General features: G+C 39.4%; 2 protein-coding genes across 5 annotated transcripts; one reads left to right on the top strand and one right to left on the bottom strand.

Annotated features, from left to right (window-relative positions):
* Positions 1-1,321: 1,321 nt before the first annotated feature.
* gpsm3 (G protein signaling modulator 3) lies at positions 1,322-7,806 on the bottom strand. 4 transcript variants are annotated; one of them, XR_013100886.1, is made up of 6 exons: positions 3,997-4,426; positions 3,027-3,563; positions 2,608-2,773; positions 2,146-2,378; positions 1,763-1,971; positions 1,322-1,592 (listed from the first exon to the last, which is right to left on the bottom strand). XR_013100886.1 is itself a non-coding variant. In XM_076890230.1 (6 exons), the coding sequence occupies exons 3-6, from the start codon at positions 3,486-3,488 to the stop codon at positions 1,831-1,833; spliced, it is 1,002 nt and encodes a 333-aa protein (XP_076746345.1). In that variant the 5' UTR covers positions 3,489-3,563; positions 3,997-4,090; positions 7,691-7,806; the 3' UTR covers positions 1,322-1,830. The 4 variants fall into 4 exon arrangements, 3 of the variants coding, with proteins under 3 accessions (XP_076746345.1, XP_004568609.1, XP_004568608.1); XM_076890230.1 differs by adding an exon at positions 7,691-7,806 and having other exon boundaries at positions 1,322-1,971; positions 3,997-4,090; XM_004568552.5 differs by having other exon boundaries at positions 1,322-1,971; positions 3,027-3,541; positions 3,997-4,427.
* On the top strand, positions 5,234-16,160 carry pbx2 (pre-B-cell leukemia homeobox 2). Its single transcript, XM_004568550.6, has 8 exons — positions 5,234-5,581; positions 6,234-6,307; positions 7,725-7,969; positions 11,452-11,642; positions 11,948-12,083; positions 12,350-12,491; positions 12,731-12,825; positions 15,382-16,160. Exons 1-8 carry the CDS (start codon positions 5,334-5,336, stop codon positions 15,460-15,462), a joined length of 1,212 nt encoding a protein of 403 aa, XP_004568607.1. The 5' UTR covers positions 5,234-5,333; the 3' UTR covers positions 15,463-16,160.
* Positions 16,161-18,008: the final 1,848 nt, after the last annotated feature.

Here is an 18,008-nt window from a genome sequence, read left to right as displayed (position 1 = left end):
CAAACACCTTTCATAATATAATATAATATAATATAATAATTAGACTTCTTATAACAGAAGCAGATTGAACTTTCCCCCTACTTTAAAAAGACATTTTCAGTATTTTTCCCCTTGAATATTAGTTTAAAACTTAGTTGCATAACTGTAGTTTTTAAAGACGTTCCTGAATCTGTTGGAGCCCAGAAGGACTTCTAAATCACCTGGGTTCCATGAATATTATGGCAAATATATCTTCCTTCCTGTATGGTCTTTGATAAGCAGCCAGTAATCTGTCTAACAACGGGGGAAGGGATACAACATGTTCGGCTCAACCCTATAAACATACACTCATCTTAAAAGTGGAACTTGAATTTGGTAAGATGAACTTCTGTTGTTTCTTCCTGTTTTACTCTTTCACAATTTAGGTGAAAAGTGTGGCTACACACACACACACACACACACATATATGTATATGAGTATATATATATATATATGCAGTATTTATGCTTTCTTCTTCAGTTCCCCCTACAACCCTGTCTCATCTTATATAACTCTATACTGTTTAAGGAAGTGACACAGCATCCTTTTGTCAACTCTATGCTGCCTTGATCAACGAGGGCTTCCTCAGAAAGCTGTCCTCTGAGCTGAGTGGACTAAACAGTATTGCTCTAAGAGCCCCATTCAAAGTGGCCCTGATTATTGCCTGTAGCACTACAGAAAGTGACCACGGGTTGCAGTGACTACAATGCTCTGTTTTAAAGCAAATACACTGAAGCAGTGTTAACAATTAACTTCACAACTGGTGTTTTTATGTTAACCCTAGTTGACTGATTCTTGTTATTAGAGTTACATGAAATTTTGGGGGACATTTTAAATTGAAAGTAGCCATTACAGCTGGTTAGTGATTATCTGTTAACTTTTTTTTTTTTGCATAGACTGAAGAAAATGTTACATACATCTAGAACACTGTTCAAAGAGTAACTACTGATTTCCTTTGAGGTTACGTCACATTATTAAAGAGAAATTCAGGAACACTGCGATAACACCTGTTTTCAGACTATGAAGTCTGTAAAAAATTAACAGCTTTATCTTAGCCTCGCCTGTTCCCTAAAAGGCTCATCTATTCATATGTGAGTGTTTTATGTGCGGAGGGGGATTTTTTAAAGATTAAACATTATCACAAAGTTGTGGGAATGTGAACTAGAACAGCAAATGATGCCTAATGATGAAGATAGCAGAACAGGTCTTATGCATCCCTGTGTCACAAGCAAAATGCCTGTAGTTACAGGCTACTACAAGATTTATATGTACAGACATAAGGAAAATTAAAGAATACACTCTCCAGGATGCATTTGATTTATTTTGGAGAACTAGTCCCAGCACTTCCTGAACTTGGAGCTCACTGTTATTACTGTTGTGCTACATTAGATCTGTACAAATAACGACAACAATAGAATTCAGCAGACTGCCTCCTCTACAATTAGGACACGCGCACACACACAGCAACCATTCAAGAGCTCATTGCAGACATTCAATACAATGGAATAATTCCAGAGCAGAGAAATCACATATCTACTGATCCTGGTTACTGGAAAAAATTAACTAAAAGAAAACTTCTCATCATGAACTCTCCTAATTTACATTAACAGCACTGTTGCTCAAACATTAGCGTTTTTGCTCCAATTTTGACAACTTTAACACTATTAGGAGATACAGCAATTCCACCCCAACCCCCAACACAAAGCATTTTGGGGTTAAAAAGAAGTCCTCTTTAAATAGAAACTTAAGCAGGGAGGCTACATTGGCAGTTGGCACACACAGCAGCCCCACACTTTTGGGTTTTATTCCATCTCAGGTTTGCAGCAAGCATGGTAGTTCGGTCCTCTGCTCATCCATGCGTCCCCCCTGGACCCTCAGGAGGAGGGAGAAGAAGTCCTCATCATCCATGGGACCTGGAGCCCTGCTGCGCTGGTCCTCTAGCCTGCCCTGAGCCTGTGGGTCAAAACAAATTGTGAAAATGAAAGCAATGCAGTGAAAGTAGGTAAAAGGTTTGCTGCCAACACTCTTTCTCGCATTAGTGAGAAACTAACTTTTCTTCTCAGAAACAAAGCAGAAAACACCTCAGCTCACGACAAACACATCTAAACAAACAAGCTCATTGCTTACTTGTGTGGTTAGAATCATATCGTACAGATCATCTTTGGGCGCAGGAACTGGTGCAGGCTTTTTCACAGACAGGGACAGTTGTCTTATGCTCCCTCTGACACTTCTGGTCTTTGTTTTTGGCGGTGAAGACCTTCCAAGCTGTGCCCTCTGGTCCTCGAGCCGCCGTCCTTGTGCAGTGGCCACCAGGTCAAAAAACTCCTCTTTCTGCAGTGAAGTCATGGAGGAAAAGACGACTGTAAAGAAATGAGAGAGAAAAGAGCTTAAATGGTCAAAAGGCGGGGGAAAGGCAGTGGTCAGTGGTCAAGGAAAAAAACATGGAAACATGGTAGCTGAAAATTCCTGAGTCAGGGAGAATGGGTAGCTGCATTTGATTCTGCTTGTTCAACATGAGTCATAGCTCAAAAACAAATGCAAAAGTTGTATCCTTTTCCACACTTTACCATGGCAAAACAGAGCGCTTACCTCTGTTAACTGGTTTGGAGGTGTTGGGCTCAGAGTGGCACCTCCTCCGCCTCACCCCACTCTCCAGCCTGAAGGAGCAGCGCTGGTCATTGAGCCGTCTGCCCTCCTGAAAGGTGCAAAGCAGGTCATACAGCGCCTCTGGGAAGTCAGGGGTTAACCGGTGAGCCTGAGAAAACACAGGTGGGAGGGTGAAAAAGACGGAGGGAGAGAGGAATGGTTTCTGAGTGAATGGCACAGACTGTTTGTTGGCAAAGCAAAAGAATCCACTCCTACGTACTCCCACATGCTCTGAAATAAAGTGGTACCTGCAGTTCTTCCACCATGAGACTGTTTTTCTCTTGCAGTGGCTGGTGGCAAAGTGTTAAAGTCAACTGATTTACAACACAGGTAATCTCAGGGTAAGAAGAGCAAATACCAACCTTTTTGAGATCCTCTTTGTGGTCTGGTCCCCCCTCGGGTTGTAGCTCAGATGAATTTAGCTTGTTTGTGTCTGCCTCAGGGTCATTCTGTGTGGCCTTTTCATCCTCTGTGCTACAGGGTTTTTCAGTTTTTTCTTTAAGCACTTCATCCGGCTGCCCTTCACTTTTACTGTCATTTCCTTTGAGTCCATCATTTGTGCTTTCTGTTATCTCTGGTTTGTCTTCTTCTCTGGTTATCTGCTGTTTCTCCAGGCTTTGCTCTTCTAAATTTATTTCACCCGCTATTTCTTGTTGACTGTTTTCCTCTTCTGTGTGCTCCTCTTCCTTTTTGATAGCAAACTCCTCGCTACAGCTTTGTACAGTGACATCTGCACCGCTTGGCGCCCTAATTTCAGTAATACTTTCTACCAAATCTCCATCTTCAATGATGACAAGAGGCTCCAACAGCTCCTCTTCAGCCATTTCAACTTTGATATCTGTGTTGTCCAGTGGTCTTTCTTACAATCCTTATGATCCTTGTGAGAAAACAGAAAGAAGCTGGAGGTGGATAAAAAAAAAGGTGATCCAAAATATCAGAATTCAGTTAGTACTTAAAAAATATACCATAAGGAAAAACACGACATCTATAAACACTGAAACTTAAAAGCATGATGAGTACCGCAGAGCTGCTGTGCCTTTCTTTTGAAACAAAACATGTGAGAAACCAGTTTGACAGGTTTCAGCATGTGGGCAACAGATGTTTAGGCAGAAATTTAAAAGAAACTTGAAGTCACAAACTCCTCCTAGCTATGTAAAACGTTCGACTATGTGATCACAAATGTCAGGGTCTTGTTGGTAGGTGATCACTGTTGTGTATTTTCCCAAACAGTTCAGTCGAATAACTCTTGTTGACAGATCACATTGTTATTTCCCCCCTAAAGCTACTGTCTACCACAAAGTGATTTAAATTTCAGTTAATTTTTGCCCTTACCTTTTCGTTCGCCTCGTTTCCTTTTATCTTCTCAAAACATCATCTTTCAAAGTCTTGATCCAGTGAACACAGCATTTTTGGCTTATCACTCGTCCTGTCAACGTTTTTATTAAGAGCAAAGAATAAAAAAAGAAAATCTGCTAGTTTCACATGCCGTCGTGATGAGCTCTCGCCTTTTCTATCTGCCCTGCTACCTTCTGTCTTTCTCTCATCTCATCTCTTCCTGTTCCTCTTACCACAGCCCACCCCTATTTACTCGGCCCATATTTGACAAGTCAGGTTGACATGAAATATTACTGTTAAAAGCAGAATCACTCTCTATATGTGCGATGTGTGTGGTTAATGCAATCATGTTCCAAAGGAAAGGTTTTATAATGCCCATGTACACTTGTTAAAGCAGCTGCTGCTTTAACTGCTGCTCATTTGGTTATGTTAACCCCAAGTGCAGCATGTTGAAACAGGCGCAGTTTTTTTCTTAACTCTCTGTGGTTTTCACATCCTGTTGACTTGCAGCTAAAACGAGAAGTAGACTCAGACAAGTAAGGGAAGCTGTCTAAGCGAGATTATTACTTGAAAAACAAGGCTGAAAAAGAAGTTTATTTTATTTGAATGCTTCTGTTAGTGCTTGTAGCCACGTTTTTCATTCTAAAAAGAGAAATAAGTTAGGAAACTAAGGAATATCACATTTAATTTTTTTTAAAAGTTAACACGTGAGTATCATAAGAAATATGTGGCTGAAAATGAAATGTGCAGCTCTAGTAAAACCCAAACTTGATTAGACAGAAAATCTGCTTAAATAGCCAGAATCAAAATAGAAAAAGAGAGGTTTTCCAAAGGCAAAACATTTTAGAGCCTATTTAGAATAGTTACCCTTTACACACACGTCACCTGTATATTCTTTTAAGGTAGTTATACAAAAAAAAAAAAAAGTCTCTTTCTTAGCCTAACATCTCCCACACAAGATGAATCTGTTTGCCCCAGATTCAGTTTGTTGGGATCTGGAGGCCCTATCAAAAAGCCACATAAACTACTTTTGTATAATTAAATGTCATTTCTTTGTTATCCACCCACGCACATGCAACCACCCCCGCGCACTTCTGCTTTGTGAAAATGCAGGGAGTGCAGATGTTTTGCTGTTGTGGTTACCTTTAAACCAATAGTGCTACTCCACCGTACCCACAGCGACGCTTTGTCTATCACGCGCTGCACTGTGCATGCACATTTTGCACCGTTTCCTGTCAGTCGCTAGGGGACCCAACTCTGTGCGATGTCTCTGGTCTGTGTTGTGTCTGTGAGCACAGTCGGGCAGCAGTCGTCGCCACTGTGCGTCGCCGAAGATGTTGCAGCAGCAGCAGCAGCCTCTGACGGGCAATGGGCCATCCAACGGCCGGGGACTCGGCGTGAGTGGCCACCCCGGGATGCACGCGCTCAACTCAGTTCACCAACCCTCCCAGCATCGGCCCGACGGAGCGGAGTCGGGCCTCGAGGGTACAGAGAACGGACATGAAACCCGCAGAGATATTGGGGACATACTGCAGCAGATAATGACTATCACCGACCAAAGTTTGGACGAGGCACAAGCAAAGTGAGTCACGGCTATGCTTCCTTTCTTTTTAAATATTGTTATTTAGTGGTATTGCCGCTGCAGCGGTATTTTGTTGTGCTGCTTTGTCGACTCCGTCTCGCAGTGACAAAGTTTCCTGAACTTCACTCTATTGTTTAGATTATTCAGCTAGAAGCTAGCTAATTAGCTGGACTAATGACATAAAGTTGCTTTTGGTGTAACCTGTGCAGATTCAAACTCACATGCCAGTGTTTACTGTTTCTGTGCTGTAAGTTAGGAACACGCATTTCTTTCAGCAGCGGCTGTTTAATATGTAGCTTTTGTTAGCATGCTACGCTAACCAAGGCTAACAAGCTAATGCTAAAATAGGTAGCTAAGGATCGTGCCGATATAAATGTTAACACTGCGCTACAACACGGGTTATAATTTAATTACATAGTAAACAACTAAATATACTATCTAACATGTTGGCTGTCATATGCAGACATACTAGCAGTGAAAGGTTACCCCCTTAACTATCAGCTAGCCAGGAGCTAACGTTTGCTAAATTAGCTCGGCTAAATGTTGTCACTTTGTGATTTCTGTTTTTGTTTTGGTCGATTTGCGTACTGTCATTCTATGCCTTTGTTTACAAATAGGCTGGTAGGTCATGTTTGTTCTTTTTTATGTGCAGGAAACATGCGCTCAACTGTCACCGAATGAAACCCGCTTTGTTCAGCGTTTTGTGCGAGATCAAGGAAAAAACTGGTAGGTTTCTGCTCTATTTGCAGGAGTTTTCTTGTGCTCTCTGTCAACAGCCATGGCTTTAATTTTGTTTGGGAGCGTTATTAGACTGTGTTGACATTCTGTCATCAGGAACCAATAAAGTCATAAACAATCTGAATGGCCAAGTAAACACACAGACATAGTTTTTATACTTTCAGAGTCAAAAGCAAAATAATCCGACAGCCCTCTTAATAAATGCTTATTGGAGTATAAGTGGACTCAAATGACAACAGCTGGACAAACATAAGGTACAATTGCTACAGTGCAATATATTATAGTCATATCAGGTTGCTGTCAGGACTATATTATCTTTAAGCTGCCACAAGGACTGATAAAGTAAATTGTTTCTTCCTCATTCTACATCACCTGTATTGACTTTGTATAGATTACTTCGTAATAAGCTAATTTTGTATTATATTTAGTATTCATGATGGGGGAAAAAGGGTAGTTAAAATAGTTCAAAAGCATTAAGAAAAGGAGCAAGATGGTATACAACAAGAAGAAGTGCAATGCAAATAAATAAATAAAAAGTCAGTGTACAGAGGTGGTAAGCTCTTGTACACTATATACACACATAGATGTGATTTTTATGCATAGGGATATTTTTCTTTATTTTATTTTTAAAAATATTTTCTACTTAGCTGTGCGCCTTTTTGAGTAATGCTTAACTTATTGCGGGTTGAGGGTTGTTTTTATTTTATTTAAGCTGCTGTGTTATATGTTGTGTCTAATGTTTTGGCCATGATAACACAGGAATTTTCCAACTTTTTCTTGGCATAAATAAAGCTGATTTTATCGCATTTTATATGCATTATAACTTCAAATTCTACATCGAAGCATAGGGTCAACTCACTGCATTCATTTATATAACAGAAGGGCGATGAGTAATCTTTCATTTAGATTTCACTTATAGTTGCACTTTAAAACCAGCAAAAAACTAGATTCTTCTAAATTCTTCTTGTAAATTTTTATCTTTCAAATGAACAAATTAGGTTATTTATGACCTCTGGTGATAAACTGGTGATATAGTTTAAAGACTTTGACTTTATTGTAATTGTCCCCTTCCAGTCATTAAACTATAATCTTTGAACCATAAGTGACAGATCTAGAGTTGCAAGATATTTTACAATATCTGTCATAGGGTAAAGGAACCTGTACAGGTATGATGAACACTTAAAATAACTAGGTTGCACCAAGGTACAGTCTGAAGTGAAAATGTTATGAGAGTGATGCACAAAAAAAAACGAGAGCACACAAAAAACTACTTATCTATTTCCAAACATGGTTCCATCATTATTTTGTTTTTGTTTTTTATGGTTCATTATTTGTAAAGGCTTTGGTTTAAGAGAGTTGCGAGTCTTTTACCTTCAAAACCAAGAGACTTTTGTCTCATTGACAGGCCTTTCAATGAGGAACACCCAGGAGGAGGAGCCTCAAGATCCTCAGTTGGTGCGACTGGACAACATGCTGCTGGCGGAGGGCGTAGCGGGGCCAGAGAAGGGTGGCGGGGCTGCTGCTGCTGTTTCTGCTGCCACCAGCTCTGGGGGGATGTCACCTGACAGCTCTCTCGAGCACTCCGACTACAAAAGCAAGTTGAGCCAGATTCGCAGTATCTACCACACTGAGCTGGAGAAGTATGAGCAGGTATTGTGTCGCAACAGCAGCTTAGCACTGACATTGCCTGTACGTGCTTGCTTGTACTAGAGGTACCTGGAAGCAATGTTGTACACTGGCATGCTAGATCAAGAGTTCACAGCACATAACTTTGCTTCAGGGCGGATTCATTCCTTTCCATTTGTGTCAGGTATGACTCAGTAAATCTTTATGTTGAGAGGCATTTTAGGCTTATTAGACCAACAAGCTCCACTGAAGCCCTACTTGTGAGCTAGTATCAAAGAGAAAATTAGATCTGCTATAAAATCCTCTTGAATGCAACATACAATTAAGTTCCTGAAACACAAACCGTTGCCCTATACTTAAGATTAAGGATATGCTGATATCAGTCAGGGGTGTCTATCTGACTGTGGTCATGTAGTCGAAAAACTACTCCAAGGCAACCAATACCACCCTCCAGCAATCAATATTAGTTTATAGTAAAATGAAGATTTAAATGTTTTAGAGTTTTAAGAAGAAAACCAAAAACTATGCAAAGTATACTCTGTCACATTTTCAAAGGCGGATTTTTTACAACATCTAAGAACAAAGAGAGCGGCATATTCAAGGAGACCAAGTATGAGATCCCAGTCATCACCTCGTCATAAAAACTGTATTTCCAAACTTGTGCCCATCAGCAGCTAGTTGCAGGACTTTCCGCTGACATTTGTAGTAGAACTGCCAGGTAGGGGTGGGCGATATATATGATAGAAACAATATAAATTTGGCCAACGATAGAGATTTTGACTATACCGCTCTATTGCGGTAGCGCATGTTGATGATGTCATCAAGCTACGCCTGTTTTGGTCAAAAGCATAACAGCGGCTACAACCATTATCATCTACAAATTATGCCGGGCGACAGTCATAGCAAAGAGATGAAGCACTTTTGAAATATGGGGAAAGCCAAAAACTGCGCTTCCTCCACTTCCGTAACATTGATTCATTAATGTTGAATTCTCTCGTTGCTGCTCTATTCCCATGTTGTTGCAGTATATTAATAACTAACCTGGTATTGTGGATGAATGATCTCAGTTGTTCTCTTGACTGAAGTTTGGCCCGTGTATAGCATCCTGATATGCGATTACATTTGTCCCTGACCACCAGAATCCCTCACGTTAACTTTTATCGAGTGGGGAAAAAAAGTTGGGGTTCATCCTCCAGCTTCACTGTGCTAATGTTATGCTAACATAGCTGTGTCGCTAGCAATCACGTAGCACAACATTATATACCAGGTAGTCCAACTTCAGTAACCCTGCGAACGCCACTGCTGTTTAGTTTCCTGTCTTCATTTATGTTGGAAGTGGTAGCAGAGCTGTACTTTTTAATTAGTTTCAGAAATCTCCCAGTCAGAACATGGTATGAAATGTTTAGGTGGAAACTAGCGAGCTAACTTCTAACTCCGTTAAATTTAACAAATTCTGTTTTGATGGATGCCTGGATGTTAAATTTAATTGTTACACCTGGTAAAGCAGCAACGCTGATGATTTTATTAAAGATGAAAGAATTTAGACTGTTTTTAACTCTCAGTGTTCGTTTGACTTTGGGAGCTGAAGAGGACGGAGTTTTGGACCCAGATTACTCCGCGAAGCAACTCACTACGGCAGCTGTAACCCATATGGAAAAGATATAAATAAATCTTATAAAGTTTTTATCTGTCTTGTATGGAACTTGTATGAAAAGCATACAAGAGTGAAAACACATATAAGATCCCTTGAAAAATTATATAATGAAACTTGTATGTTTTGTATACTTACTAAAAAATATATGAAAGTAATGAGAAAGTGGCCACTTTCATGAGTAAATCATATATGTTTTTATTATATCTTTTCCATATGGGAATGCTCTGACAATCCATCAAACATTTTTAACAGATTTCTGCACGCCAAAATCGGTTTGAGGTCAGTAAGCACAACCAGAATTCATACATAAGGCACAATCGATTTTTGAGAAAATTTAAGGATTTTAAGTGTGCCTTATAGTGTGGAAAATACGTTATACAGAAGAAAAGAATATATCGCGATTATATATCGTTACCGCACATGCTCCTACTGCCAGGACACATAAACTGCAGAGTAGGTTTAGGAGTATCAGGGTTTGCACTCTAGTTTAAAAAAAGACAGGTGTGTTTGATAACACTGGTCAGCAGTTTTTCAGAAGTTTTTAATGGCTGTTGTTTGCAAAATAATTTTTTGTTTTTCAAGTTTACAAGTTTTCACATTTGTCAAGTTTTGTAAACTTATATCTTGTTATGTTTATGGTGGTATCTTATGATAATAGCTTTCTTCATTATGTAACCATTTAAAAATAGAGGAGCGTTAATATCAAACATTATGTTAGAAAGGATAGTGAAGTGATTACTTTAGTTGAAAAGAAAACACTGAATTTAGTTAGAGCCCACTATGCCAGACTTTGTCACGATGGATTACTATGGAGAAATGTCAATTTCATCAGTTACCCAGAATATTATGAAATGTAGATATGTTGGTTTCATCACTTCACAGTGAAGTGTCAAAGTTAAATATCAAAGTATTTAGCTGTGTAGGACCCTAATAGATGAAATGTGGAGATTATATACATTTTGGTCACAGTCCTCTTAGGAACATATTATGAAAGAAATTAAACTCTTACCTTTTTGATATTTTAATATGCTTTTAAAAACGCCCAAATTCAAATTTGACACTTCGTACTTGATACATTCCATTTTTTCAAGTCCAGTTTGAAATCAGATGAATAGTTTAAGAAAAGTGGATATCTGAAAATCACCACTAGCTTTGAGCCATTTTTTTTGCCAACACTTCATGGTCATAATATATTTTAGTAATATATATGGTTTCAGTTTGTGGTCTTATATCTGACTTTGCAGCATATCATGAAAACCAGAGTCCACCAATTATTTTAGGCATCAGTTTCAGTTTCAGCAACTCAAAATGAGTAAGGTTTGACTATGTTGCTTTTGGAAGCGTTTGTTTGTAGACCAGTGCAATATATGCTTTTTGTTATAGCCAGAAAGTGAGAAGCATTGGATTAATAGAGGTGGATATTAAGATAACACCTGTTTAAAGTCTTATGTTATGAAGACTTAAACTATTACTATATTTACTGCATTGTATATTAGCATATTGTATGTAATATAATATATTAATATTGATTCCTTGTCAGTAGAAGAAAAGAATCATTAGTGTAATCCCAGATAACACCATTAGTAATAACCACATGTTCATGACAATTTGTTGCAGTGCACAGAGTGACCTAATAAAGAGGCCACTAAGTGTGCGTGCTTACCAATAAGAACAATTGTCGTACCAATTATCCTTATTATCAATTAAATTGTTTTTTTTTCATCATAAAATTGTCTTTCCAGCTAGAAAACATCATAATTAACAGAAGTAATGAAGTTTTATAAAATAACACATGTATAGCAGCTTCACTTCTCTCCTTCATTGTGTTTCGTCTTGCACCACCTTTCACCAGGCGTGCACAGAGTTCACCACCCATGTGATGAACCTGCTGAGGGAGCAGTCGCGCACACGGCCTGTGACTCCACGGGAGATTGAGCGGATGGTGGCTATCATCCACCGCAAATTCAGTTCGATCCAGACCCAGCTGAAGCAGAGCACCTGTGAGGCGGTCATGATACTGAGGTCCCGCTTTCTAGATGCCAGGTGAACATTGTAGTTTTTCTTTCTTTCTTTTTTAAGGTGACCTGTTATGGTTTATTAGGTCATATAGAATGTTGCACTGATAGATGCTTACATTAAATGTGACCAAATTTCAATTAATGGAGTTAGTGTTTGTGAAAGTAATCCCTGCAAGTTACCAGCTCCAGTTTCAGACTGCTTTAAATGATCTGTTTCAAGCAGTTTTTCTCCTCATGGATGGTATGATTTCAGAAACTAATGTCGTCGCCCCCAAACATCCTTTTTGAGCCAGGAAAACCTCTGTTCACTGTGTTCTAACCCTTTTTCAGACGCAAGAGGCGCAACTTCAGCAAACAGGCTACAGAGGTCCTCAATGAGTATTTTTACTCCCACTTGTCTAACCCATATCCCAGTGAAGAAGCCAAAGAGGAACTTGCTAAACAGTGTGGTATCACCGTCTCTCAGGTGAGCATGCTTCAAGAAACCAGGAGAAAGGAAAAGTTGTGGGTGTCCATGGATTCATATACCATTCATTTACTCTCCAACTGTTACAGGCAGGATTTTAAAGATTTAAATTAAAAAAAAATAAAAAAAGAAGTAGTGACTGATTTCTGCTTAGGTGACCTCAAATACTTACAATTTGTATTAAGCTGTTTGAAATGGCTACTGGAGGTTTAAGAATGCTTCTTCAAAATGTGGTCATTTTAATGATTACCTTTTATTTTTGGAAGGTCTCCAACTGGTTTGGCAACAAGAGAATCCGCTACAAGAAAAACATTGGCAAGTTCCAAGAGGAAGCCAATCTCTACGCCATGAAAACAGCCTTGGGAGCTAGACAGGGCGATGATTCCCCACACACTCCCAATTCCACAGGTAACTAAGAAAATGACATGAACAGTAAATGCCTACTTGCCTTTAGGCGATAAACTCAGTTGTTAAGCCCTTCTCTGGCCCCTGATTCTCCACGCCTACATGAGTCATGCCGATATGTCTGATGATTAATGACTTGTTTATTAATGGTCAGGTAACAGTAAAAACCCCTTGGATTTCTTTATGGTGAATTATAAAAAGATGTCTGTCACAAATGACTATCAAGGTTTGTCGTTCTTCAGGGTCAGGGTCCTTCTCTCTGTCCGGATCAGCTGACCTGTTCCTCGGGGTTCCACCTGTGAATGGTGAACAGTCTGCCTACCAAATGGGAGTGCAGGTATTTACATACGTTTAAATATTAACTTGTGCTTCTCTTGTATTTTTTTCCTTTCTAATTAGGAACTTACCGTATTTTCACGACCATAAGACGCTCTGTACTAAAAGGCGCAGTCTCAGTTATGTGTGCCATTACTGTATTTAACACACACACATAAGGCGCACTGGATCATAGGGCGCATACAAGTACCGTATGCGTATTTAAAAATAAAGCGGGAGCAAAACAAAGTTTGGTACTCACATTTTTATCATCAATCAAACCCATCGAAGTCCTCATCCTCTGTGTCTGAATTGAACGGCTGCGCTAAATCTCCATCAAACATGCCAGGTTCACTGTCTTCACTGTCAGAGTCACTTTCCGTGCCGTGCGGCTCCTCGGAAATGATGCCGGCTTTTGCGAAAGCTCGAACAACAGTGCCAGCAGACATGTTAGCCCAAGCATCTACAATCCATTGGCAAATTGTGGCGTAACTCGCCCGGCGCTACCTTCCACTCTTGGTGAAACTGTGGTCTCCATCGGTCATCCATCGCTCCCAGGCCGCTCGCAGCCTTACTTTGAACGGGCGGTTCACACCGATGTCCAGCGGTTGGAGTTCCTTTGTCAGGCCTCCTGAATGACAGCAAGCTCACAGTTCATTTGTTTCACTTGTTTTTTCACATCGGCTGTGAGATGGGCACGCGTAGAGTCACAGATCAACAGCGATGGTGATGTGTGGAAAAAACCACCTGGTCTCCTTACATACACCTCCCTCAGCCAGTCTTTCATCATTTCCTCATCCATCCAGCCCTTTTCATTTGCCTTAATGATGATTCCTGCTGGAAACTTCTCTTTAGGCAAAGTCTTTCGCTTAAAAATCACCATAGGCGGCAGTTTCTGTCCATTAGCATGGCAGCCAAGCACAACAGTGAAAGAAGACTTTTCGTGCCCCGTTGTGCGTATCGCTACCGTGCTGGTCCCCTTCTTCTCCACAGTGTGACTCACCGGGATGTCAAAAGTGAGCGGGACCTGGTCCATGTTTGTGATGTGGCTGGGCTGGATGTTTTTTGTCGCCGATGTGTTTGCTGCAGCAGGAGCGGAGGATGGCCAGCTTTTCCTTATAATCCGCTGGAAGTTGCTGCGCTACCGTAGTCCTGGTCCGGATGGAAAAATGGCACCGTTTCATAAAACGAAAGCACCAAGACGGACCTCCTTGGAAATGTTCAATGTTCATCTCTTCAGCTAGTGAAACTGCTTTTAGCCGAATGGTGACCATCGAAACGCTTCTCCCGATCGTTCTTTGCTCGATGATCCACCGCTCGAGTCTTTCCTCCAACTCGGGCCACCTCGCCTTATGTCCGCGGAAACTCAGCTGCGTTTTCTTGACCTGCCGGAGCTTGTTTTCTAGCTTCCTCCATTTGCGAACCATCCATTCGTTAATCTTAAATTCTCTCGCCGCTGCTCGATTTCCATGTTCCTCCGCGTAGCTGATGGCCTTCATTTTAAACTGTGCTTCGTAAGCGTGTCTCTTTGCCATTTTCAGGGTTGTTAAAACAACGATGTCCTGCATAACGCACATACCTGTTCTTTTATACAGGTATGTGCAATAAAGTCAACGCACGCACTTCACCCTTTAGCGTTCTCATGGTGTTCTCTACTACATCCTCCTTACAACACACAGGGCGCACTGCGCTATAGGGCGCGCCGTACTTTTTGAAGAAAATCTAAGACTTTTAAGTGTGCCTTATTGTTGTGAAAATACGGTAGTAGAGAAGTAATATCAGTTTAGTTGCCCGGTCTAAAAGAAAGAAAAAAAACTCAGAAAACAGTAACAAATGAAACATCTTTGGATAATCAAATCATGTTTTAACACTTAGTGTTTTGTAGAACATCAAAGACAGTGTCATATTAATTTGCTGACTGAGGCTGCTGTTAGAAGTGCTAGCAGCATCAGGTTCACAGGTTCTGCCTGTGCAGAATGTGGCTGCACAGGCAGAGCGCTTTGGATGTGTGTTTATATGTTAGTTTACGCTGACATCAAAGCAATGCAGAACTGTGTTGTCCACGAGAGAGTGAGAGAATGTCTCGCTCCGACTAGCATCTAGATGACTAGTTGTTCAAATTCGTATTATCAGCAGATCAAATGATAATCAAACCAACAAAGTTTTCATCTAACAGCATGTCTCTCTGTGTAGCTAAAGCTCAAAATGCTGTTTTCCTTGCAGCTGAGCCAATGCAAAAAATAAATAAATAAATAATTGTTACTGCAAGTTTTGTATTACTTGTTTAAACTCTGCCTGAATCTGCTAGGATCAACTTGTTGTATTTGTGGCATTTAAAATAAGTGTTGCCAACAGGGGAGTTGCACCCTCTGGTGGACAAACTATCCAACATAAACACTTAAAATATGGTTGAGGGGTGTTTCTCCTGTCTCTTCTTTACTTTTTAAATTTGTCAGCCTTTGTAAATTCATATGCGGCCAATCTTGTACCCAACATTATATCCAGCTGATGCCACTCAGCATTGACAGAATAACCCTGAACATTACTTTTTTTTTCTCTCTCTCTTTTGATTTCTTAGGCTAACGGAAACTGGCAGGGTCGAAACTCACCCCCGTCTGGCACCTCGCCTCATAGCGACCAGTCAGAAAACTCTGACTGATGAGCCCACCCACTGACACAGAACGACAGCGATGGAAAGATTGATGACGGAAAAAGACCGAAAGAATGATATCGCACTTCCCACTTGGCTGCAGTTGTTTTTGTATATTGTTTGTTTGGTTTGGTTATTTTAAGTGTAAGTTGTCTTTTTTTCTTCTTCTTTTTTTCTTCTTTTCTTAGCGCTCAGCGTTGGTCATTATGTTTGTCTGATTAGCTGAGTGCACAGATCATAGAGTGAACGTGTGTGTGTCGTGTGCATGCTGGCGTGGTTTTCTCATTGGGGTTGTAGGGTTTATTTTCCACTACTTTTGACATGTTACTGAGATCTGTTTGTGGTTGGGAGGGGGGGGGGAATGCGACTGTATCATGATTGTTTTAACACACTATATCATTATTATTAATATTATTACTTTCAATATTAGTGCTACAGCTATTTTCTTTTAACAGTTCATAAAGAGAGATAGCATTTAGTGAATGAGAGGGCAATAGAGAAAAATCCAAAGACTCCGTGTGTTTGTTTCTCTGTTTTGTTTTGTTTTCTACTGGGCTTATGTGTCCATGTAAAGTGAATGAGGTGTGCCTGAGTCCATATTAATGGTTTGAATGAGTGTATCAACAGTGCTGTCTTTTTTTCTGTACAGTGAAACACCTGTATCCTCTCTCTACCTCTTTTACAATAAAGACTCTCTGTATTCACAAGCAGCTGGAGATCGGTCACATTCATGGGGTCATAATGAATAAACTAAAAGACTAGGGGACAGTATAATGGGCTACTTTATTCAAGACACCAACAGTAACTGATTCATTAGCAGCACTCTCTCACACACACACACACACACACACACATTATACTACCATATATATATATAGATATATATATAGATATATATATATAGATATATATATATATATATATATATATATAGATATATATATATATATATATGGATCAGCACCATTTAGACTTTTTGAATTTGCTCTGAGTTGAGGACCTGTGTTTTTTTTTTTTTTTGTTTTTTTGTTTTTTTTTACTATAATTACTCCAGTACAAAAGCAGAGAATGTTGCTCATAGCTTTAAAAGGAAACTTATCAATATCGCTGACAATCACCAACATTAGATTATTAATTTCTGAAAAGCAGTTTGACTTCTAACCAGAAGTAATGTTGCAAAACTAAACAATAGGCTAAGGATTGCATGCAACCTCCTAAAAACTACACATGTACTGTGTTTGCTCAGGAGCATTGTCTTTTTTCTTTTGTTGGGTATTTGATCAAGTTCTTGTGTAGCTTAGATGTAGGTTACTGCATAAATGGTGGTATTGTACCACAGTACTAGTATTTATAAGTATCTAAATAAAAGTAATAATCCTGTTTTAACTGATATGCCAAAAGTTTTAGCAAAAATATGTCCTTAAAGTAGTTACAGTAGTACTCTGAATCACATATGCAGATTCATATTTATTATATAATTATTATTATTATAATAGATAATAACGATAGGCATGCATCTGTATATTTCTTACAGCAGCTAGTGATTTTAATTACTTATTAATATTTGATGATGTTAATATTTTAAAATCTTCAAAATAATAAGTAAAGTTTTAAAATAATTGGGTTGGAGAGCATAAATATTAAATTCCCATCCAAATTATAGCAGCAGTAGAAAATAGAAATCATATAAATACTTAAAGACTGTACTTTAGTAAAGTACTTGTGTAAATGTAAAAGTAAGATTGAGTGTATTCAAGTCCAAAAAACTAAAATTCACTATCTTTTAAATGTAGATGCAAAATAAAATAAATAAGCACATGGTAATAGACCTCCTCCAGAGTGAAGAGAAAAAAACCTTAGAATTTAGAGTTTTCGGATTATGCCAACATATCTCATTATCTGAAATTTTAGTCGTGTTTAATGTGAATTTCAACCACTCTGGTACACTCTCTCGTTCTCTGGTCTCAGGAGCTTGCAAAGATCGGACAGGACTTCTGTAAGTTTTTTTGAAGACGTTCCACCTGTCATCAGAGAGGACATCTTTTAAGTTTCTTTGCTTTCTTTCCAACCTCCTTAGACAGCCATGACCTGGATGACTGAGAACCTACACAGACATATCTTGCTCTTTCTTTCTTTCTTTCTTTCTCTCTCTCTCTCCATCTCTGTCTCTGTCTCTGTCTGTCTGTCTCTCTGTCTGTCTCTCTCTCACACACACATACACACACACACACACACACACACACACACACAAATACACACAGTAAATGCAAAAATAATGTATAGCAATAATCAATAGCATCAATAGCTTCTGATCAGCACCATGGACAGCAACTGCAGCCAGAATCTGGGGGAACGGAAGCTTTTACTTAAACTTATACTATACACTGACATCATCTTCTTCAACCAGGCTCAGTGAGGAGGCATCTTACCAAACAAGCATAGCCTACTCATGATCATCATCATCAGTTATTTCCAGTGGACCAGCTTCTAGATACTTCACACACACATATTACAGTACGAGTCCATATTTTCAACATATACATGAGTAAAAATGT

The sequence above is a fragment of the Maylandia zebra genome, linkage group LG11 (genome assembly GCF_041146795.1).
Source record: "Maylandia zebra isolate NMK-2024a linkage group LG11, Mzebra_GT3a, whole genome shotgun sequence".
Classification (NCBI taxonomy): domain Eukaryota; kingdom Metazoa; phylum Chordata; class Actinopteri; order Cichliformes; family Cichlidae; genus Maylandia; species Maylandia zebra.
Note: the sequence above shows the minus strand (reverse complement) of the source record. Positions and strands in the feature narration are given on the sequence as shown.

Bases quoted from the DNA above. Each gene is read 5' to 3' on its own strand.
- gpsm3 (XM_076890230.1), bottom strand. From the start codon at position 3,488: ATGGCTGAAGAGGAGCTGTTGGAGCCTCTTGTCATCATTGAAGATGGA. The intron at 2,774-3,026 runs GTTGGTATTTGC...GTGTTTTCTCAG, and splicing joins ACAAAGAGGATCTCAAAAAG to GCTCACCGGTTAACCCCTGA. The intron at 1,972-2,145 runs GTAAGCAATGAG...TTTGACCCACAG, and splicing joins ATATGATTCTAACCACACAA to GCTCAGGGCAGGCTAGAGGA.
- pbx2 (XM_004568550.6), top strand. From the start codon at position 5,334: ATGTTGCAGCAGCAGCAGCAGCCTCTGACGGGCAATGGGCCATCCAAC. The intron at 5,582-6,233 runs GTGAGTCACGGC...TTTTATGTGCAG, and splicing joins TTGGACGAGGCACAAGCAAA to GAAACATGCGCTCAACTGTC. The intron at 12,084-12,349 runs GTGAGCATGCTT...TATTTTTGGAAG, and splicing joins GTGGTATCACCGTCTCTCAG to GTCTCCAACTGGTTTGGCAA.